Genomic DNA, 23,356 nt, shown 5'->3' with positions numbered 1-23,356 from the left:
TGATTTTTCTCTAAAATGCTATGTGTGACACTAAAACTGAGTTTGAACCACCAACACATGCTCTGTAAATTCCACTGCAAATCTGAATTTTTCCTATCCCTAGCAAGACTTAGCTTATATTTTAATGCATGCATATACACAATAGAAATAACGCACACAATAGAAACATTCTTTATGATTTAGTATAAAATCAACGGTTTTGGGTTTCTGGAAAGTTCTGAAATTGATAGGAAGATATTTTAATCTTTAATATCAGGAATGTAGATCTTATTTCACCATTTTAATTTCAGACTTTTGTGTAGCACAGGTCATGATACTCTTAGTTTTGAGGATGTTCTCACATCTGCACTGGATGTCTTTGAAACAGAAGAAAGTCCAAATATGTGAAATGTCTGTAGATCTGTAAAACATACTTCCAGAAGGTCTCAGTTCAAGATTTGAGAGTATGCTCTAGTCAGATCTTGGGGCTGTTTACAGGCAGCTAAATGGGAGCAATATGCAAAGTGAGCCCTTGATCTGCCTCACTTGGGCTTTAAACTTCCAGGGCCTGAGCTGGCTGTTGGTGCCAGAGTGATGTGATGCCAGCTTTAAATGGTTTATTCAGTATTGCCATCATGGAGATCACATAAATTAACAGGAGATTGCTTACTCCTGTCATGCACTGTGTTTCCAAGCAGAGATTGCAGGGACACTCAGGGAGCGGTGCAGGGTTTTTCTGCAAGGGCACTGCAGAGAGCAAACCCAGTGTGACACAGCCAAGGAATGATTCAGCTGTTTTAGAGATGGGTGAATGTTACATATATGAGGAAAATGGGAGGTGTTCAGCAACTGACTTCTATTACCAGGGAGAAGAAAATCTATTCCTTCTTCTGGCAAAATGTGGTCAAAATTTCATTACCAATATTTGTGACTCTAAGCTTACATGTGAATGCGGTCTATATTTAGTATTGTTGTCTATATTCAGAGTGCACAGTATGTAAACTTACATTTCAGTATCTGAGATAGAAATAATTACCCTGCTACTGACTACACTAAACAAAACTGTTCTTAACAGTTCAGTTTTCACAAGGGCATGGACTGACAGAGCATGAAGGGAATGTTCTTAACCTGAAGAGACGAGCCGGTTTAGGTTAGTTATTAGAAAGAAATTCTTCCCTGTGAGGTTGGGGAGGCCCTGGCACAGGGTGCCCAGAGGAGCTGTGGCTGCACCTGATCCTTGGGGATACCCAAGGCCAGGTTGGATGGGTTTTGGAGAAACCTGGGCTAGTGGAAGGTCCCTGGCTATGGCAGGGGATGGAACTGGATGGATTTTAAGGTTCCTTAACCATTCTGTTTCTATGTTTAATTTGGGCTTATAAAGTATAGAGCTCATCTCTCTAGGAGAGAATGACCAGATATAGAATGAATATCCTGACGTTTGTAGGAAGTAGACATTAGGAGAAGGAAATTAACAAAAATGGGTATCTGGCTAAAATTCCATGGTCTAAATATGAAGACAGCTGTGTAAGAAATCACATCATAAGTAGATCAGATAAGGGCAGAGAAGAAAATAATCACATGTGGTAGACCCCATATAAAATGAAAAAGAGTTGTGGTATGAGTTTTAAATTTGGAGAGATAAAACCAGTAAAGTTTAATCAGAATTTTGCGTAAATGTTTCTGACCAGACTAAGTTGCCCTATCTTCCAGTAAAGTATGATATCTCTGTGTAGAATACAGTAAGGATGCATAAAGATCTTTTGAATTTTTTTGTATCTTAAAAACAGAACTGTTAAATCATAATAGTGATCTCTCAGGTTCTGAATCACTGAATTTTGCAAACAGATGTTAAAAGATGTTAAAAGCAAAAACCTAGCTGCCCCTTTAGGCCCAGGCAGAGTGCTTCAGAATTGCGCAGAGGTTCCCGCCAGAATTTTTAGAAATTGCTCAGGCTTTTTCTAGAATGTAGGACACATGTTTGGAGACCTCGTTCCTGGCCCTGTGAGCCTATGCAGCACTTGGGATGGGAGCAGGAGCTGCTGACGATTGAGGAGTTCTTCAGATCCAGCTGGCAGCACTGCTGCCTGGCTGGAATTCTGCAGAGGTCCAGTAAGGTTCCTTGGCCTGAAACTACTGTTCCCTTTGTAGGATTACACAGGGCACATAGGAGCAGACATTCCCATAATCATAGGCCAAGTCATAATTTATTTTCAGGAGTAACCAATTGAATGCTGAGGTGGAAGTCCTGGGTTTCCAGTGGGTCTTTTTCATCAATTCTGCTTTAACTTTACACTCAGAAAATAAACTGTGTCGAAGTATTTCCTGGCATATATATGTGAGTGTATGATGAAGATCATGGTGTATGATGAATTAGATGAAGCATTTTGTACTGGAGAAAATGCACAGCTACAAAGCAGTAAAAGAATCAGCATTGTTGACCTTGTTTGTTGTTGGAGCTGATACTTAACCAGATTTACATTGGAGTGAGGTTTCACATATATATAAGTATATTGTAATTCTGTGAGTCACTGTTTGAGGTGAAGTCTTAAAAACAAAGCAGAAGGCCCAGAAGAAGTTAGATAGTACATGTGGGAGCAGGGAGTTTTTTGCAGATACTGTCAGTAGAGGGGGGTCCATCTCTGTGCTCACTCCCTGCTCACCTGCCGTGTTTGCTCACAGGTACGTGCTCACCAGTTAGTTTTACCGCCGTGTGACGTAGTGATCAAAGCCGTAGCTGACTACGTCCGCAACATTCAGGACACCACTGATTTGGATGCCATAGCAAAAGATGTTTTTCAGCATTCGCAGGTGAAGTATAAAGCCAAATATTGTCTTGCTTTCTTTTTCTAAAATCCATTTTGCTGTACATTTTTGTTGAATAATTTCACTTGATAAAATAGTGATTTGGTCAGTTGATAATATGAATCTGCTGATATTGCAGTGGCTCAGGTGTCCTAATTTCATGTTCCATGCTTTCTGGGGGTGAAAATTAAACCTGTGTTTACCCTCAGTGCTGTAAATTCTTGATAACCAGAGGAGTTTGTAGCCTAGCTATGTTCACTGCCTTTGAGACTCAGCTGTACCTGAAGGCTGAATGTTTACCCTTACATGGGTTGACATAGCATTTCTTGTACTGGAGCAGTGCTGCAGCCCTGGAGGGTCCACAGGCATTAATCCTGAGATCCGGTGTACATTAACTGTTGTACAGCCCTGTACTGACCTACAGATGAAGTGCTTCTGACATATCTGTTTTTTTTTATTTTAGTCTAGAACAGATGACAAAGTTACTCGGTTTAAGAGAGCGGTTGCTTATTACTCGGCAACTAATAAACCTATGCCATTTCATCCACCACATTACCTAGGTAAGTAATGACAGCAACTGGGCTTTTTGTTTTAAACAAAACCTAGGGTAACCTTAAATCAGAAATTATATTGGTGGCTGCCTCTTAGAAAAATGTTTATATCTTCTGGCAATTCTCATTGACCTGTCAAGGTGAGATTTCAGAAGAAGGTTTTCGTAGGATATGTGCTGAGATTGCATTCTTGTCCTAGAAGAGAACAACCTGGATTACTTTTCTTCTTGGCTGTTGCAGCATCCATTCTGGCATTGGTACTCTTGAGAGAGTGATTCTGGGAACAGCTGAAGTCTAGTGTCCACTCCCATTCATGAGGATAGTTGCTATTTCTAGTCATTAAAACGTATTTATTGTTTCTTACTGGCCTTGCTGGCATGTATTAGAAATCCCTTTATAGTCTTTGACTTTTTGGTGTCATAACAAACCTGCTCAAATTGCAGCCACACATTGTTGCGGTGTTGCAGATTATTCTCAAGGCTTAAAAATTAAAATGTGTGATCACAAGATTTCCTACTCATTCCCCAATCTTAACACTAAAATGTCACTTTAGCTGAAATTTTCTAAAGATCTTCAGTTACCATACTGGTACACTGACACAGATTTTTCCTGCTCTCTTTGAGGGTGTGGGATGTTTTTATTTACATCCAAAGACCTGCACTAAAGGGTTTAGAGGCTACTCTAGGTCAAATACTCAAAATGCCAGCATTTTGTATCTGCGTGACATTGACAGTGTCTCCATTATGGCATCTCTTGGAGGTTTTTTCTTGTAAGCTGTCTTTGATTCCCAGATAGAATAGGAATGTGCAGCAATGAGATACAAAGATGAGACACATAAAATACACTTCACAAGCTACAAAGTATTTTTATTGAAAGGTAAAAATTAATTAAATCAAATTATTAGTTATTAATTATTAATTAAAATAAACTATTACAAATTATAATTAATTAAACGCATGGGAGAAAACAGTCATGCCAACAGAACAAGAATAAATAAACCATAGAAGCAAAAGGACAAACACGGTAACATTTGTGTCAAATGCGGAGTGTTATCATGAGTGCTTGGTTTTTTTCTTTTTTTTTTCCCTTCTCTTTTCCCCTCCTCCCCTGCAATACAGCAGCCAGACCAAATCAGTTTGGTATGCCTGGGATAGTGCCACCATATGTTCCTTCTCAGATGCTTAACATTCCACAGACCTCACTACAAGCAAAACCTGTGGTAAGTACAGCTTCTGCCCCGCTTCTTGGGAGAGGCCTGCTGTGCGCAGCAAATTGGAATCCAGGTGGGAAAGGTGTAGCCAGCTTTTTCAGTGTGGGCAGTCACTGACTGAATTTTAAATCTGGAACTAAAGGGGTGCTACAGACTCTGGTGGAACAATTTTTGTGGATGCACAAGATGGCTGAGTTTTAATGCATTTAAGTACATTTGGAAAAGGCCACTTGATTAAAGAATGTGTTTTGTTTTAAAAGCAAAGTCTTAGCTGTCTTCACTCAAGAGAGATCCCTTTATTTTAGGCCCAGCAGATGTCCAGTCAGGGTGGGGCCCAAGGCCAGGGTCCATACCCATACAGCCTCTCTGAGCCAGCCATCACCTTGGAAACAGGTGGAAAAAGTCTGTCTGAGCAGAACAATTACAGTAACATTCCTCACGAAGGAAAACACACACCATTGTATGAACGGTCTTCTCCAATAAATCCAGCCCAGAGCGGGAGCCCTAACCATGTGGATTCAACCTATTTTCCTGCCTCTTCTACATCTTCCTCCTCTGACAATGATGAAGGCAACGGGGGTGCAGTGAAGTAAGTTTCTCATGAGGATGTTCTCTTACTCAGCTTTTGTTAAAATAAATTTACTTTCAAAATCGTTTACCTGTGTCCTGAAAGTAAAAATCATAGAATCAATCATAGAATACCCTGAGCTGAAAGCATCATTGAAGTCTAACTCGTCAGAGTTGGACTTTGCATAAATCTGCAAATTAGTGGTATGCTAGACCTTAAAAAGATAGTTTTGAGTCACTAGAACTGCAGACGTGTATGGTTCAATCTCTCACCTTGTTCCTTAAGCAGGAATACAAAACCAAATAGTATTGGGTGTTTTTCCTCTTCTGCCCTTATGTTTTATTGAGAGTGAGGTTTTGGTAAATGTCATAAAGCCTTCCAGTTCTTTACTTTGTATAAAAAAATACTCGTGCTTCACAGTATAATTCATCTGAAATCTACAAAACTTCACTGAACTTATAGTGTTTATATGTCCTAAATTTGGGTGAAATGTAATGTGAATGTCAGAAATTTTTTCCAAGACTCCTGCAAATGGACATTTTTAATAGAAAGCACCCCTTAAAATCAGAGTATCTTGCCCAAAATTCCGGTCACAGACACCAAGGATTTATTTCACTGTCTCTCAAACTGCATTTTAGTATGATGTTCTTCTTTCTGTTGTCCTTCAGCCATGTCAGTGGGAACAAAATAGGCTGGGAAAAGCCAGGAACCCAGTCAGAAGGTCAAACACGTGGAGAACTGGGAGACCAAACAAAGGTATTTCCTAAATTCCAGACATCACATTTTATTACTTTGTGTTAAAGCTTTACAGCAAACTTGGAGGAGGATTTTCAGTATTGATCCAAGGTATTTAGTGCAAACATGTACACTTTGTGAATTACAAAACAATGACTTAAGAGTACAGGAGGAAGTTTTCCAAGGACGTTGTAGCATATACATAAAACCAGGCATGAAATAGGATGTTTTAGAAAATACTAGGTACAAACCAGGAACAAGTCAATAACCTTGTTTGGCCCTTAGCCAACAGTCTCACCATGCAATCTCAGATGTTGCTCTCTAGATTTCCAGTAGTGTGTGTTGGATTTTTAGGAAGGAGTGGCAGTCTGAGTGTCTGTGGAGTCAGAGTCCATGCCCTGTAACCCACAGTGCAGTAACCACAGCTCTGACACCGTCTGTGTTAGCCATAGGCTCCTGCAGGTGTATTGGAGCTCAGCTGAGGAGTTAAAAGTCTTTTACAACTGCATTATATTAATTTCACATAATGCTTATTAAAGTAGCTCCATGGGCCAGTAGTGTTTCTGCTTAACTAGGTAAAGATGGGCTAGATAAGCACTTGATTAAGATTTATCAATATTAAATCTGAGATTTCAAACCATGTTCAAATCAAGAACATGATGGTGTTTGTTCCATGTGTGATCTGTGTTTTGAAAGAATATTCAGAGCATTTGCACTTAATATCTCTCTGCCTTGATGGTGGAGCTGTACACCAACAGTTAACTCTGTCAAAAAACCCTGATCTTGACTTAGTTACACTGTGAGCAAACAGAACATTTTCCCTGTACTTTTGGCATAGGAATTCCAGTAAAGTTGGGCTTTTGTGCTTAAAATATCAAGTGGATGATTTCATCCATCTGTGGTTATTATTTCTGCAGACTGCACCTGTAGGATAGCTGTATCTGCTTGGGGATTAGTCACCGTATGCAAATGCTAATTTGACCTATTACATTCCTTTCTTCTCTGCTGAGCCAGGCCCTGTGTGCAGCAGCCCTGTGGGTCCTCCTGCCCTGGGCGTGTCCTTTCCAGAGATAGCCACACTGAGCCATAGCTGAACGAGCACTCACTAAACTTTCCAAGAGATGTGTGCACAGGCTGACTTAAGTATATTCAGTTTAATGTAGTAATGCTCCTGAGCTTTACTTGCCTGTTTTTTTTAATTATCAAACCACTTTGTCAACCCTCGGTAGCAGGAGAAGGCAGAAGTATCTTTTGAGCACAGCAGGAAGGATTGTGAGTACATTTTGTAAATCAACTCATTTCCTAGAGAGTTGAACATCAATAATTGAGAAAAGAGGTGGTACTTACTTTTCCTTAAGAAGTTGCCCAGAGAAGCTTCCCCATCCCTGGGAATGTCCAAGGCCAGGCTGGACAGGACTTGGAGCAAATTGGGATAGTGGAAGGTGTCTCTCTGCCCATGGCAGGGATCGAATGAGATGGACTCAAAGGTCCTTTACAATCTGATTCTATGAAGATTTCAACTGAGTGAGCTATGTGAATTTCTGAAGTGCTGAAAATCCAGCATAGGTCAGGCAGGTAGCAGCAGTCTTGACACTCCTTTCACTTGACTTAACTGCAAGGAATTTTGACATTCATCTCACAGTGTGATTCTACATGACAAAGGTAAGCTCCTCTCATTTGGCTGGATGAATATTTCTAAAGCAAAGAATCTCCTTTTAACTGGTGTTTCCTCAGCTTAGGTGTTGGAGTGTTGCTGGAGCAGATTCAGGAAAAGCCTGGTACTGCAGTGAGGAAAAGTACTGCTCTCATATGGGGCTTTTTGTCATCTTCTCTGTGTGCCCCCAGTAATTGATAGTTCCATAAACTTCTCGCTGTGGTTCAGCATTGCTGATTTACAATTGTTGGGATAGTAGAAGGCAGGGGAAAAAAAATCCTTAACCTGATATGGAAGTATTTGATACTCTAACATAGATTTAATAAAGCTGTGATAGAAAAGCATTTTATAGCATGTTGTTTTGGAAGTGTTCTGGTTTACAGGTTTTAGCCATTTTGTCTGTATATTTTGATTTTTATAACTCAAATGAAGTCTATATTACCAACTAAAATACAGTCTTTCAGTAACATACTCTTTGATTGTATGATTAAAGTGTCATCTGAAAAGAAGGTTGGCCTTGGGTGTTTTGCTAAAGCCCGTTTTTACTACCTACACCTTTCTGTAGAAGACTCTTGGAAGCCGTGTGGGTTTTTTTGTTGTTTGCATTCAGGTTTTTATTTTTCATGGGTCTGAAGATAGCTACCCAAGCTTGTCTGGGCCAGTTTTTATGTTACATGTTCTGTGGGAATTCATGCTTTGGCCATTTCTGTTTCAGCTTTGCTTTTCAGGTCTTAGGAAGCATGTGAACTTCTTTACTCCTGTTGTGAAAATACTCATGCGTGATGTATCATCAAGTGATCAAATTTTGCTCTCAAGAGTTTTTACTGTTGCTATGATAATTTATAGGTGTGAAGCTAACATGAACTCTTAAGCTAAAACCAGCTCTTGGTTTTGAAGACTAGGATTTTTAGGAATGAACTCTAAATTTTTTTTGGTTGTGTCTATGAGAAATCAACATAAAATCCTTATAAAGGCTGAGAGGTTTACAGTATATTTTTGTGCATAATATTCCCCATAAGTTTATGAACTGCATTTCTAGAACTGGAATAAAATGGCGCTTTAGTCTTCCAATCAGAATACTTCGCCATTTTCTCTTACAGTCTTCTCAGACAAAGAGCTTTTATGTTAAAAAAACCCTGAGCAGCCAAAAAAAACAACAGCATTTACCCAGCTATTGAGTTTGGACACTATGTATTTTACATGTTATTTAATTGAACCATGTAATTTTCTCTGTTTCATCTAGAATTGCAAGCTGAGAAGGGCTATGTTAATAGAAGTGTAGATAAAATACAGACTGTGTGACTCTCAGTTATCACATTGAGTTGGAAGTATCTCAGGAATACTGAGTTAAGAGACCATTCACAGGTCATTAAAAGGCCATGAGTTCACTTCTGCATTATGCAGTTAAAATTTTTAGAAAATAGTAATTTCTGTTGTTGTTAATGAGTTAAAAGTTTTATCATAATATGTATTTTCTTAGTAATTTGGTTCTACTAGCAAACAATGGCTGAAGGTTTCCTGAAAACATTTCAGCCAGCTTTGGATGATGTGTTCTGCACAGTGCAGCAGCGTGAAGATGTACTATTTTCACTGGGGGTGAGGGAGGAAGTTTGCTACTTCCTTTGGCTGATCTCCTGTTATGTTTCTGGATCCAAAGCACTTTATTTTGTATGTTCTGTTACAGGCAGAAGGTTCCTCTAGTGCTTCTTCAGGAAGTCAGGCAGCTGATGTCAAAGGGAATCAAAGCAGTAATCCACAAATCCCATGCCTGTTGTCCATGCCCACCAGAAACCACATGGATATTACCACCCCTCCATTACCTCCAGTAGCACCTGAAGTATTACGAGTGGCAGAGCACAGGCACAAGAAGGGGTTAATGTATCCCTACATCTTTCATGTCCTAACCAAGGTATGACATTTTGAAATTAGGTACTTTGAGATAATGATTCTGTAAAAATAATTGGCCTGGCATTTTTGGCTAAAGAGTACCATATTTTTACATCCTTCTTAATGCTCTAACTTCTGGTCCCTTTTTAGTTATCTGAACCAGTTTCCCCTCCCTGTTTTCTAACAGCTGATATGGTACTTTGTTCTGATAAATATGAGATTACTATAACTAGAAGTGTTTATTTACAAAATTAATTTTTCTCCCAAGTATTTGCAGTTATTTGTATATATGTCTGTGCATGGGTGTATATGTCTGTGTGCATGTGTTTATGCAGAGTCCATTTCCATCTAAAAATTCCTGCATATGTGCTTTGGTGTTTGTGCCAAGTCTTTTCTATTTTCAGTGTTCAGAAGTACGAGATCGTTTTCTCTCCCAGTCTGATCCCTCCCATTACTGATACCCAGGCCCCAAGAGACACATCAGCTCTAAGAAATCCCTTTTGTACCAGCAGCTAGCAAAATGGCACTGTCCCCATGCCTGTTAACCTTTAAGCACCTTAAAAATCCTCTTCAGGATAATAAGGGCCACAGGCAGATCTGAAATTCATCAAAGTAAATGTTACTGCGTGGAGGTTGAGGCTTGAATTTCCTATTTCCCATTTGTTTGTTTAGTACCACAGCTCGTGTTGCTGTCGTGTTCTTACAGTTTTTTGTCAGAGACAAGAAGAATCAAAAGGTCTCTGAAGACCACTGATGCCAGTTCTGTTTTCACAGATAAACATTGTTAGCAGACTAACATTCTTAGCATGTTTAAATGCTACTTGATGTTTAATCACAGAATCATTTAGGTTAAAAAAGATCTTTGAGAAAATTGAGTACAGCTGTTAACCTAGCACTGCTAAGACACTCAACTGTGTCCCCAAGTGCCGCATCTACATGGCTTTTAAATCTCTTCAGGGATGGGGACTCCACCACTGCCACCTGAAGCCATTTCCTTTGTCCTGTCCTTTGTTCCCTGGGAGCCCAGCCCGACCCCCTTGGCTGTGCCCTCCTGTCAGGGAGTTGTGCAGAGCCAGAAGGTTCCCCCTGAGCCTCCTTTTCTCCAGGCTGAGCCCCCTTTTCTCCAGGCTGAGCCCCTTCCCCAGCTCTGTTCCCTTCTCTGGACACGCTCCAGCCCCTCAAGCTCTTTCTTGTTGTGAGGGGCCCAAAACTGACCCCAGGACTCGAGATGGGGTCTCAGCAGTGCCAGCACAGGGGATGGGCACTGTGCTGCTCCTGCTGCCACACCAGGGCTGGAACAGACCAAGGTGCCCTGGTCCTTCTTGCCCACCTTGGACTCCTGTTCAGCCACTGCCACCAGCACCCCCAGGGCCTTTTCTGCTGGGCCCTTTCCAGCCTCTCTGGCTCAGCCTGGAGCTGCAGGGGCTGCTGTGACCCTAGTGCAGGTCTGTTGAACCTTGTGGTGGAATTATGCAGATTCTTTAGAAATGGGCACATGTTCCAGGTTATGTTGCTGTTATTGAGAGAGACCTTTCAGACATAACCTTACACCTAAGGTAGTGTTGTCCGAGTTAAACCTGACAATATCCTAATGTAACCACTTCAAGGTGTCACCTTCAGGATTCATCACTGGGATAGTTTAAATAGGTTGGTTTTTTTTGTTTTTTTTTAATGAGAAAGTAGCACAATGGAGTGTTTTCTTGTCAGTGTTAAAAATGAAGATTGATTTTTGGGGGCAGTTCAGTCAGTAGTTTTCCAAGAATATCTTAACATGTTTGGACGTGCAGTTAACAGGAAACAATGTTGCTGTTTTCAGAGAAAATGTTGAAAGGTTCTTTCATTTTTTTCTTAAAAGGTATAAAATGCTGAATTTTTACATAGGTATATTCAACCCCAACCTTACTGGAGTAATTCCCGGTTAGGTGTTTTTTGTCCAAGTGTGCTTATGCATAGTTTTTTACAGTGAGTCCCCAATACTGTTTCAAATCCTGCAGAAAAAAAAAGTCAGATTGGTGTTTTTAGACAGCATGAATATGTTTTAAAATAACTGCCTGAAATCTAGATCAGCTTCAAATGTGCTTTGGCTGTCTAAAAGCACATTGCTCTATTTCCATGTGTAGTGTTTTTCCAAATACCTGTATTAAAAGAGCAATATTTAGTTAATCCTCATATGTAGCTGGTCCAGACAAATATGTGTGTGGTGGAGAAGAGAAAAAGAAAAGCAACAGAACCTGGAGGAAATGAAGCAGGCTGGGATAATCCTTCCCTGAGCTGAGATCCACTTTTCTACTGAATCGCATTTGTCTTGACTAGCTGACATGTATTAGGGTTGGATTGGGTTCCCATGCATACCTGAATGCTTTTTGTTCACTGTAACATGTCATATTTCTCTGCTTTCTTTCATGCCAAAGGGTGAAATCAAAATCGCCGTTTCTATAGAAGATGAAGCCAACAAAGACTTGCCTCCTGCTGCTCTCCTGTATAGGCCAGTGCGTCAGTATGTTTACGGAGTCCTGTTTAGTTTGGCAGAAAGCAGAAAGAAAACTGAAAGGCTTGCTTTCAGAAAGAACAGACTTCCACCAGAATGTACGTACTGCAGAACTCATGCTTTATTCCTCTTCCTTTTGCTGAGGTTTCAGAGCCACTTGTACCATGGAGTGAATGAGAATTGTTGCTAAGATCCTGTCAGGGTGGCTGATGCCAGAGGAATTTCAGGCCTATTTGGTGCCATGGATAAGAGAAAAAGATGTTGTTAATTTGAAATTTTATTTCCTATCATAGTTTAAGAACTGTAAATGTTGCTGTTTCTAAGGAAGCTCTGAGGTTTGGTTTTGAATGTCTGCTTAAACTGCTTCCAGACCCTGCAGTGAGTGATGTCAGCTTGTGATGTCATTTCTTTGTATGGCAGAACTGGAGTTTAGGAAACTTCTATTCTCTGCACACTCATACCAGTCTGCCTGCTTTTTTCAGAAATGACAGATGTGCAGGTTAACTTTCCCTGGCTTCCCAAATATGTCCCTGAAGGTACCTCAGGGAAATTTGCAGGTATCTTCTGTCCTTCAGGTATTGGCATATAAAAACCCTAGTTTAAACACCATAGAAATCAGGGTGTAATGTAGCCAAAGGTAGACCTGGGTGAGGACAGACTTAACTTTTGCAGAAAGCCTTGTCAAAAGATCCTTTGACTTGTTCAGAGATGTGGATGTTAATCTTCTCATTAATCTGAAAGTCGTTTTTTTAAATCTTCAGTTTCCAAGAATTACTGTCATTCCAGTCCTCATTCTGCAGTGTTTTTGTTATAATGAATGGATACAAGGAAATGAATGAACTTTGCAGTAGCAGCTTATAAAGGTTACAGGAATGCTGAAGCATTCAGTGCACGGCAGCAGCAGCAGCAGCACAAGTATTTAAATGTAGGAGTCTGCTGTCACTATGCTAAATTTAAGAATCTGATATTCAAAATGTATGAAATCATCATTCACAGTAAAAGGATAAAAATAAGTGTCAGTTGTAAACTTTATATTCATTCCCTTTGCTCTTTCCATTTGTGATTGTGAAATGTTTTTGTATGTTTGTAGTGAAGATGATAATCTCCCAATGATGTTTGAAAAGCTGCTTATCTTTGCCAGCTACTTTGTGGGAATCAGTATTTACCCTGTTTGAAATAATACCTCAGCACAGCTACTCACAAACTTCTTACTCCTTAAAACTCGCACAACATAGTGGTATTTCAGGTTACAAAGTCATTTCAGGATTAAAATGATTATTTTATTTGCAGTTGCCATTTATCCTCATGAGAATTCTGTCCTGAAAATGTACAACAGCCTTCTTTTGGTGAAGTGGCTGAGCGCTGGAGGTCTGCTTCAGGTTAATCTTGTAAACCTAGAATGTTCTCTGTAGGCTACTGGGGAAGCCTATATAATCTCTATTTTCTCTTCATTTATCCTGCTTTCCAGAATTTATTCTCAGTGGAGGATGAGCACACTGCTGCTGACTTGGTTCAGTTATGGGAGCTCTGGCAAGTCTTGCTGCAGGATGCATTCAGCTGCTGACCTACTTCTAGCTTAGTACTGACCAAGCTCTTAAAAAAGCACAAAACAATTTGAACATATGCCCAAAAGTTCCTTGCTTCACTGCGAGGCTGGCAGTGGCAGTGAAGATAGATTTGGGCTGCTGTGCAGGTGTGGGATGTGGAAGGGCTCTGGTGCAGGAACCAGTGCCTTTATTTTGGTTGGCTCTCTTACAGGGCAGCAGGGCTTGGGCGGTCTGTGCAAGACATAAGGAGAAACCTGTGTCTGAAACACTGGTTACTCTTCTCTAATTTTTCTGAGTGCCCAGGCTATAATGAACTAGTGATGCTTATTCTCCTCCAGTTTCTAAGTTATTTTGCTGCTCTCAGAAATGAATAAGTTATGAAACAGGTAATGAAGACAATTTAAAAAAAAACCTAGGAATTAAGATATGTTAAGAGAATTAAGAAGTCAGTTCCTGAAGAAATGTAAATGATCCTTAAAATTTATTTAGAGAGGTAATGAATATTAATATCTAAAATCTTGTCATCTTTGTTGTACAAAACCAAAACTGGCAACTTAATAATAATAGTGCATTGTATTGCATGTGAGGGTTATGGGAAGCTGGGAAAGATGCATAATAAACTGACAGGTCAGGATTACTATTAAATATATATGTATGGCAAGATAATGGATCTTTTATGAAACAGATGGTTTCTTGTCTTTTAAATCATTATTTTTTTGTATGTCAACGAGAAACAACAGAAGCAGCAGTCGGTGGGGCTCTTCAGCGATCACTGTCTGATAAGTGAAGCCTTTGCTGTACATGGCCACATCTCTGCTCCCAGAGGACAGGAGATGCTGGGTCACAGAGTGCCTGATTGTGTTTGGCTTCCAAAGGCATGGTGCTTGCAGGGGGTGCAAACCAAGGGTCTCCCTTGCTCTACTTGTCAGGCTCTGAACCAGGTTATTTCCATGTCCTGATAAATACATGTGTGTAGTGAAACCATCTGCTCTTTCGGCTCAGTGGCAAAAGGCACACTTGCACAAGCTGTCAGAGCTCCTGGTTGGATCCCAAGGTTTGTTATTTTAAGCTCAGCCACCTTGTGACGTGCTGTTCCCATCACGGATGTACTCAGCCGGCACCAAGAGGAAAACCGTGTCTCTTGGGCAGTAGCCCTTGTGCAAAATCAAGCGTACTGAGCTCAAGCTGTGCTGTCAGGAAGGATTGTAAGCTTCAAAAACACAGTAATGAATAAGACCAGAGCCACTGGAGCTGTGCGTGGCAACCAGAGCTCTGCTGGGATGCTGTGGCTGGTGGCTTCAGAGCCCATAATGGCACTCAAGTGTTCATCAAGCAGGTTACTGTTGTGTACGTTGTTGCTGACCCTCTTTGCTTGGATTAAGCTTAGCATGTCGTGAAGGCACTGTTGGAAGCAGAGGTCCGTAGATTGTGTGGTGTCTCAGGCCTCTGTATGTATTCAAAAGTAGTAGGATGAGGTTTGGTGTGAAAACAGTATAATCACCATGGTAATGGGGCTGAACATGCTGATCCTAGTTGTCGATGTAGTTTTCAGGGTAGGCACTGCGCATTTCTCAGTGGAAATCATGGGAGGAAATGCCATACATCTTGTGATTCTGGCAGCTGAGGATGCACTGAGTTTGGCAGCAGTCTCAGATTTTTCAAAGGTTTAAGAAATGCCCTGGAGAAATAAGTGGATATGGACAAGTCCTGGATTTATCTGTTAGGTTAAATGCTAATTTTGGGTAGACAGTGCTAGAGCTGCTTATTAATGGATTCAGTTGCAATTCCTCATCCCTACCATTCTGAGAGGAAACTGTATTCCAGCTGTCTAGATGGACCTTCATGTACAACCTTTCCACAAGAAGCGTGGTTACCTGCAGCCAGCTGTGGGCCCTCAGCACAGGGCATGGACTTGCAGGAGCAAGTCCAGAGAAGGCCATGTAGATGATCTGAGGGGCAGGAACACTTGTGCTGTGGAGACACTCTGGGAGGATCTTTGGCCTGGAGAAGACAAGGCTACAGGGAGCATAGAGCCCTTTCCAGTACCTGAAGGCACTCCTAGAGAGCTTCAGATGGACCTTGGACAAGGGCCTGCAGTGGCAGGGGAATTGCCTCCAGAGGGCAAATATGGAATTTTGGGAAGAAACTCTTCCTCCTGAGAGTGGTAAGGCCCTAGCACAGGTCGCCCTGCCACTTGAGGGGATGGAATAAGGTGGACTTTAATGTCTGTTTCCACTCCTGCCATTCTGGGAGTCTCGTATATTATTTTTATTATTTAGCACAATGTAGAAGGCAGTGTGCATCTCTAGTGTGACCTTTGTAGCATGTGACTGAAGAACAGGCTAAGGTATTCTTCCTGTGACCTTCATGTCACAGGGCCATGGAAGTTCTTATCCACATATTGAAAGCTTTGAACCATATTTGAATGTTGAAACATAAGGTAGAAAATAGAGGCGTAAAACATTACCTTCTTCCAAGCTTAAGGTCTTTGTGTTTAGTGTGAAAGAAACATTGGGGGAACACTGGTGGTGTGTACAACTTTGTTTCTGATACCTAAACAAATTACAGAAGGGTTTGAAAGCACATATAAAATACATACTTTTATTTGTGTTTGCTGTTCTGGGCCTAAGCAAGCAGAGAAACCCAGAAAGGTGAGCTGTGCACCAGGGGAGGGTAGCTCTGTTAGCTGTTAGAGCCCATCTTTAGAGTGCAGTGGTGTATAAAACCTGGGAGCAACCAAAATAGAACATGATTTTATAGTGAAGCAGCCAACTAAATATATCAGAATGCTTATTTGCATTGCTGCCTGTGATCTTTGTAAAACTTCCCTGAGTTCTGTGAAGAGTAACTGTAATGCTAGGCTAGGTTTTTTCCAAAAAGCAGGAGAGCTCTTTGGGGTGTTCTGGAGTTTTTGTTTTAAATCCTAGCCATCAACTCTGCTGTGGTATGCCTGCCCCGGGCTCTAGAATCACACATTAGGCTGTTGCCCCATTGCTGAAGGAGGCTTTGCAGCTGTCAGGCCTGTATTGGCACTGGTGGGATGAATTTCCTGGGCTGTATCCAGTGGATTTCCAGCAGAAAGAGCAGGTCTGGGCTCCCTCAGGAAATCTCCCTAGGCTGTAACCTGAACCTGTACTAACAAGTTCCTTGAACCTTTCCACACTGCATAACTGGCTCAGAGTCAGAAGGGTGCAGGCATGCTGTGAACTGTGTCAGGCTTGGGATTGCTCCAAGGCCAAAGGTATCGTGTCTCAGCCTTGACTTGAACTTGTGTTCATTCTGTTCTGGTTGTCTTCAAACAGAAGAAGGGAGATGATTTAGCAGCAATGTATAGTGAACTGTCTTAGTACTGATGTGGATGAAAGGGAGCTTAGGCACAAAGCCACTAACCTCTTCATAGAAAGCAGTGCAATAAATGTGCAATAAATGGGAAAGCTTATGTAACATTTTGTAGAGGTTTTTAGGGAGAAGAACTCCACGCCTGCCTATACTTGAGATCTCATTCCATTGCAGTAGCTGAACAGTTACAGTATAATAATACCAGATTTAAATATGACTGAAATAAAATCACTAAGATCATGTTGTTCTTAAAAAACCACCTATGGAATATGTTGGTGTTTATGTACTGTTTTTATTTGTTGCTGTAGGTTTCTGATCACACACAAGTATTGTGAGATATGACAGTAGGATCATACAGAGATATGACAGATATTTTAGGGGAAAATTTCACTTTTAAGTTAAAATCACAGAACGGTTTAGATTGGGAGGGATCTTAAAGACCATCCATTTCCAGTCCTGTGCCATGGGCAGGGACACATTCCAGTAGACCAGGTTTTTCCAAGCCCTGGAAGTGTCCACCCTGGCACTGAACACTTCTAGTAAAAGTTGTGCTGTTTGTTTTAGAAAAATACGTGTATTTCCTCTATGTGGGATATTCATTTGAAAATATTAGCATGACATTCCTAGTGTATGCACGTCTGTATACACCTAATTTGTAAGTGATAACAATTAAAAGATATTTCACGCAGGGTTTGAATTATCAGTTTGGCACTGTAATCCGACACAATATTGCAGTCTCAATGATGCTTTTGAATCAAAGTCTCTTGCATATGAAGTTTGAAATAAATGCTGGAATATTAAATACTACGTCAGGCTGATTTCTTTCTTCTGTTGCCATTCTGCAGTTTCACCAGTGATAATTAAGGAATGGGCTGCTTACAAAGGCAAATCTCCTCAGACCCCTGAGCTAGTGGAAGCCCTGGCGTTCAGGGAGTGGACCTGCCCAAACCTGAAGAAGCTGTGGCTGGGCAAAGCCGTGGAAGACAAGAACCGACGGATGAGGGCGTTCCTGGCCTGTATGCGATCAGACACACCAGCAATGCTCAACCCAACTAATGTGCCCACTCATCTTATGGTGCTCTGCTGTGTGCTGAGGTTAGTGTCACCTCCAGGGACATCAGAACCAAGGAAAAGTTATACTCTGCATCTCTAGAAAGTGTTACTTCATATTTACAGCCTCAGTGAGAGAGGGGATTTGGTTTGTTTGTAGAAAAGTGTGTGTGTAGTTCTTCTTCAGTCTCTAAAGGAGAACTTTTAGTCTCTAAAGGACGGGAACACAAAAAAGGTCTCCTGTTGCAAAAAAGTTGTATAATTTGAATTAGTTTTCCATTAGTGTACTCAAGGATTCAAACACAACTTTTACTCGGTAAAAAAACAACTTTTGAGACCTCAGAGGCTTCTGTGGGTGAAGTTCACAACAGAAGTTTTCAGCTTTCCAAAGAAAAAGTCACAAGATCCAAAATCCTGAACTGCTTAATTTTCAGAGTGAAAATTGACAGAGGAGAATTAGGAGATGCTTACATTTGGGATAATTATTTAAGACAACTAGCTTATAATTCTTTCAGAATCCAAGGTTAGCATCTTACACATGGTAAAATTTAAGCTATTTTTGAGAATGATAAATGTAAATTTGTCTTTGGTTCTCTTGAACTTCATCTTGCCTTTTGAGCGCTAAAACACTGTTTCTCCTTATAGGCTACTTAGTATGCAAAAAAAGTGGTATCTTAAAGCTCCTCTTATCACTGGCACAGCATGTTTCTCTCCTGTGGCATGTCCTGTGTCTACACTGGTGGTTTCTGACCGAGCCATTAAGAAGCCACTGACTGAGTTGTGCTTCCCTCACAGGTACATGGTACAGTGGCCGGGGGTGCGCATTCTGCGGCGCCAGGAACTTGATGCTTTCCTTGCCCAAGCATTGTCTCCAAAGCTCTATGAACCTGACCAGCTTCAGGAACTCAAGGTAATTCTTAACTAGAACTTACGTAATTTAGGAGATTTGTTTCCAGCTGATCTGGAACTGTAGTGGCTGATCCATATGTGCGTGTCTCACTAACAGCCTTGTACAATCATCTGTACTTTCTGAAATACTAGTCTAAGTAGCTTAAAGAGTTGCAGAGATGGCTGCAGTGGTCTACAGTGTCCGTTTTCCATGCAGCACAATAAATCAGAATCACAGACTGGGCTGGGTTGGAAGGAGCCATAAAGCCAGTCTTACTCCAATCCGTGCCATGGGCAGAGACCTTCCACTCTCCCAAGTTGGACCAAGCTTTGTCCAGACTGGCCTGGAACACTTCCTGGGATGGTGAGCCCACAGCCTAGATGACATATAGGGGTAGAGATTTTGGCAAAGGTATCTATTACAGAGTCATCAAAATCTTGCTTCTCTCTTGAGATCTGATGCAAAGAGGAAGAAACTCCACTGTGAAAATCACTGTTCTTAGAGACCTAAGAAAGGAATTCCCAAAGAAAATACTCTTCTATTCCAGCAGAAAAGGCCACTGATAGCAGATAATATTTTGGTTTAATAGTAATTGTTTTATTTTCCAGTCATACATAAAGTAATACAGATTACTTCCGTAAGATATGTTGGTTAGCCGGAAGATGCAGTAATTCTCTCAGGGTAGTTACTGTCTTCACAGGAAGCAGCTTGTCAGACAGAAAGAGCAGCTGAATTTGAACCCAGCCATGTATCTGCAAAATGAGCGGGAGAGTCTTTGGGCTCTTAAAGGTTGTTTATGCATAAGGAAGGTGGTAATGGAGTTGAATTTTAAAATTTAATACCAAGGTCTGGAAAATGTTCCCAAGCAAAGGCTGATATTTTGAGAAGTATTTCAGAGAACACCAGAAGTGATATTTTCTTGTTCCAGAGCTAAAAATACACTTGCTGCAAGCAAATCCTTTTTGCTTTGACCACTACTTATTATTCACTGTTTAATTCTACCTTAGTGTCCCAGTCCTGCATCCTGAATAAAGCTGTTGCATGCATACACATTACTTTGTTATTGAGATATGTGTTCTTAAAGCAAAATCTTGAATCAAACTAATAGAAAGTCCATTATGAAGGAGTTCAGAGGAAAATGTGTTATGTGGGGAAAAATGGAATTTTGCATTGAGCTCATACCTGAGATGTTCTACCACACATCTCAGAAGAATCAGTTATTTGGAATAAAAGTTTAAATGAAGTTTTCTAGTGCTAATTTCCTGTAACTGTATTTAGAAATAGTTTCCTGCACTTCATCTTGAAAAACAGGGGTTTGTGTTTATCTCTGGTCTCCAGAGCAGGTGGATGGGACCACAGCTTTTCTGAAGATGGCAGCTCTGCATGCACAAGTGAGAGGTTCCAGTGCATTCTTCTGCTCAAACCTCTGAAAGTCTGGATGACCTTTTAAAATCCCTCTGTTTGCAAGAGTTTCAAAAAGAATGTAACTATTGGAATAACTTTGATTACATCTCATTGTGACCTTACTCTGTTTACTCTGTTTTTGAGCAGATTGAGAATCTGGATCCCCGCGGAATCCAGCTGTCTGCTCTCTTTATGAGTGGTGTGGATATGGCTCTTTTTGCCAATGATGCCTGTGGACAGCCGATTCCATGGGAGCACTGCTGTCCCTGGATGTATTTTGATGGGAAATTGTTCCAGACCAAGCTCATCAAAGCAAGCCGGGAGAAAGTTCCACTCATCGACCTCTGTGATGGTCAGGTGTGTAGCTGTGCAGGGTAATGGAGTGTCCCATGTGCCCACAAGGGTTTCATGATGTGGGTTTCATCATTCACCTGATGTGTCACCTCTGCTTTTAAGGGCAAATATGAGGGGAATGGCTAATGGGTGGGTTTTGCTCTTTAGTTCCTTGATGAGTAGGATGGCATTTGGGTAGATTTAGAAGAAAAGGCATCAACTTGAATTAGATTTTCTTTTTTCTCTCTGGAAATGAAAGCACTGATATGATGAATGGCCAAGTTGGAAACTCTTCTGATTTGTTCAAGTCCCACTTTTTTGGGTCAGACTGTCCAAAGGACTAAGCTGCACTGGGCTTGTAGTGAAAGAAAATTGGTGTTTTCTAACTGATTTTACAGACTGTGAAGTCATTCTTGGGGTCCTCAGCTCAAAATCTTTTCACATTCCTTACAACCATCTTAAAATATGAATTAAGCAGTTTTTGTTTTATCCAAATCATGTAAAGTTACTATCCACCTGTAAAACCAGGAAACTGATAAAACAGTTTACTGAATAAACCAAACTTTGTTATTTTTAACTTTTTGGAAGGTATGAAATTGTATCCCTTCTTTTTTTGTGACTTGAGGTCCCTTTGAGCTGATTCTAGCTTTGCTACTGATTGTGGCTGTGGTCCCTCTCAGGGGTGTAACCCTCCAGGCATGTTTCAGCCTGTATCCACAGACTCTGGTTTGCAGTCCAGGTTTGGGGATGATGATTCTGTCTCTACTCCTCTGTTATTTTGTGTTTTCCTTTTAATTTGTTGTGTAAATGTAGCTTTATACAATTGAAATGAAAATTTTAATGCCCGTCTGTGACCTTCTCTTTATTCCTAGGCTGAGCAGGCAGCCAAGGTTGAAAAGATGCGTCAGAGCATCCTAGAAGGATTAAATTTCTCCAGGCAGAACCATCCTCTCCCTTTCCCACCTCCACCTGCCATGCCTTTCTATCCAGCTTCTATGTATCCTCGACACTTTGGGCCAGTCCCACCACCTCAGGGCAGGGGGAGAGGCTTTGCTGGTAAGTGATGGGACAGCGATACCACACATTACCTTACCTTGCACATTCTCAAAAGTACCAACGCTGGTCAATTTTTTAGGGAAAATACAGAAAACCAAGTGGTCAGCTTGTGTTGGCATGTGCCAATCACTGTATTTTAGGGTTGCTTTTATTAGCCCAGTGATATGGAATGTGCTGTATTGCTGCATATTTTCATCAGGATTTTAATAACTGGGCCAGATCAAAATACTTTTACTGTAGAACTAGATACTCTAGAACTAGAAAAAAAGAGGAATGGATTGACACTGGTTAACATGAAAAAGCTCTGATTTGCACAGTAAATTGATTCAAAACATTTCTAATTTAGCAGACACAGCTTAACTGTCAGGGCTGAAGACAACCTTTGCTCCTCCCCACTCCTCTGTGTTTTGCTACAGTCGTATAACCACTGGCACCCTCAAGTGTAAATACTGACGTAACCATTCCAGGCTGTTCCTGGAATTGCTCCCTTCCTCAAAATCTCTCTGTACCCAGGCCCATAGGTGTATGGATACTGGACACAGGCATTCCAGGGGTGCCATGACTGTAGCCACTAGAGCTTATTGCCAAGAAATTGTCACAAGCCTTTACAATGCCATAGAAGTTGGGATCCTATTCCAAGCCCTGAGGCCTGCCCTTCGGATCAGAGGCTCCCTGCTGGCTGAGGCAGCAGGACATCTTCGGCCAGGGCTCCCTTGGTGATGCTGCAGCATCGCCCACAGGAGCCCGGCCCATGAGGGCGCAGCCCTCCCACCTGGCTCTAGAAGGGTGGAAGGAGGCAGCATCCTCTCTGCTGGGGCCTTCCTGGTTGCTTGGCCCCCTCACAGCTTTTCCCCTGTCTTTCTTTACCCTGGGTCTAACAGGAGTCTATGGCTTCGGAGGCCCTTATGGGGAAACAGTAGCCACAGGCGCTTACCGGGCCTTCCGGGTGGCGGCAGCGGCAGGACACTCCGGAGCCTTCTCTGGCAATGACAGCAACAGGACTAGCAAGTTTCAGGGCGGTAATTATACCCAAACCCCTTTTCTTAGAGCTTCTGGCAACGGCTTCTTCACTGTATGGGTTGGTCTGAGGCTTTCCTACTTGACTCCCTGTCTCCCTAACTGTCTCAGCTTCCCTCTCTAGAGCCTGCCCGGCTGCTGTCCGCCCTGCTCCCGTCCCTGCCGCCAGCCCTCCTCATACCAAACACCTCCTCCAAACACAGGAGAGCCCAAAACCTAGCGGGCTGCCTGTCTCCTGTGCAACCACAGGCAAAGAGGGCGTCGTAACCCATCGGCCTCTGCCTCTGTATTAACAGGAATTTTCCAAAATCTGGGGACAGTTGAGCTTTTTGCAAAGACCCAGTGTAGAAATGACTTTGTTATTAATGCTGAGCCCTTCTTTGCTTGCATCAGTGCTGGTGTGGACACAGAAGTGGAATTTACTTCCCTGCCTGTGTGCCCATTGCTCACTTCCTGTATGATGTGGGATGATGGAAACCTGTTCAGGGTGTATTTTTCCCACATATTTAGCTCTTCTTTCTGGCCTCTGAGCTTTTATCCTAAGAGCAAACATGTCTCTAATGCTTCATGTGTGAATAACTCTGGCCCTGCAAACCATCTGCATTTGGAGCTGAAGGACTTGCACAGGGAAGTAGGAACCTTCTGGATGTAACCAGCAGTGTAGTTCCCAGCCTGTTAACATTTGGAGACTAATTATGGCTGTGTAAATCCTTTTGGTATGATGGTCTTACCAGTAACATCTTGCTCAGTTCACATACCTGGATTTCATGAAATACATGTTATGTCCCAGAGCTGATTTAGTACATAGACATGAGCAACTTGAACAGAAGCTATAGTTGCATCTTAG

At 41.6% G+C, this 23,356-nt stretch overlaps 1 protein-coding gene across 4 annotated transcripts in view; it reads left to right on the top strand.

The window, feature by feature from the left end:
- FAM120A (family with sequence similarity 120A) overlaps nucleotides 1–23,356 on the top strand; it is a 48,871-nt gene that overhangs the window by 16,446 nt on the left and 9,069 nt on the right. The window contains exons 4-15 of one of the 4 annotated variants that reach the window (XM_056501942.1): nucleotides 2,659–2,787; nucleotides 3,245–3,341; nucleotides 4,454–4,551; nucleotides 4,848–5,131; nucleotides 5,779–5,866; nucleotides 9,184–9,408; nucleotides 11,798–11,972; nucleotides 17,606–17,855; nucleotides 18,606–18,720; nucleotides 20,251–20,460; nucleotides 21,309–21,492; nucleotides 22,374–22,511. In XM_056501942.1, the coding sequence (XP_056357917.1) occupies nucleotides 2,659–2,787; nucleotides 3,245–3,341; nucleotides 4,454–4,551; nucleotides 4,848–5,131; nucleotides 5,779–5,866; nucleotides 9,184–9,408; nucleotides 11,798–11,972; nucleotides 17,606–17,855; nucleotides 18,606–18,720; nucleotides 20,251–20,460; nucleotides 21,309–21,492; nucleotides 22,374–22,511 (1,993 nt within the window). Of the gene's footprint in view, nucleotides 1–2,658; nucleotides 2,788–3,244; nucleotides 3,342–4,450; nucleotides 4,552–4,847; nucleotides 5,132–5,778; nucleotides 5,867–9,183; nucleotides 9,409–11,797; nucleotides 11,973–17,605; nucleotides 17,856–18,605; nucleotides 18,721–20,250; nucleotides 20,461–21,308; nucleotides 21,493–22,373; nucleotides 22,512–23,356 lie in introns of all 4 variants that reach the window. The other 3 variants (XM_056501939.1, XM_056501944.1, XM_056501943.1) reach the window with 3 other exon arrangements.

This window comes from Oenanthe melanoleuca, chromosome 12 (genome assembly GCF_029582105.1).
Source record: "Oenanthe melanoleuca isolate GR-GAL-2019-014 chromosome 12, OMel1.0, whole genome shotgun sequence".
NCBI classification, from domain to species: domain Eukaryota; kingdom Metazoa; phylum Chordata; class Aves; order Passeriformes; family Muscicapidae; genus Oenanthe; species Oenanthe melanoleuca.
Note: the sequence above shows the minus strand (reverse complement) of the source record. Positions and strands in the feature narration are given on the sequence as shown.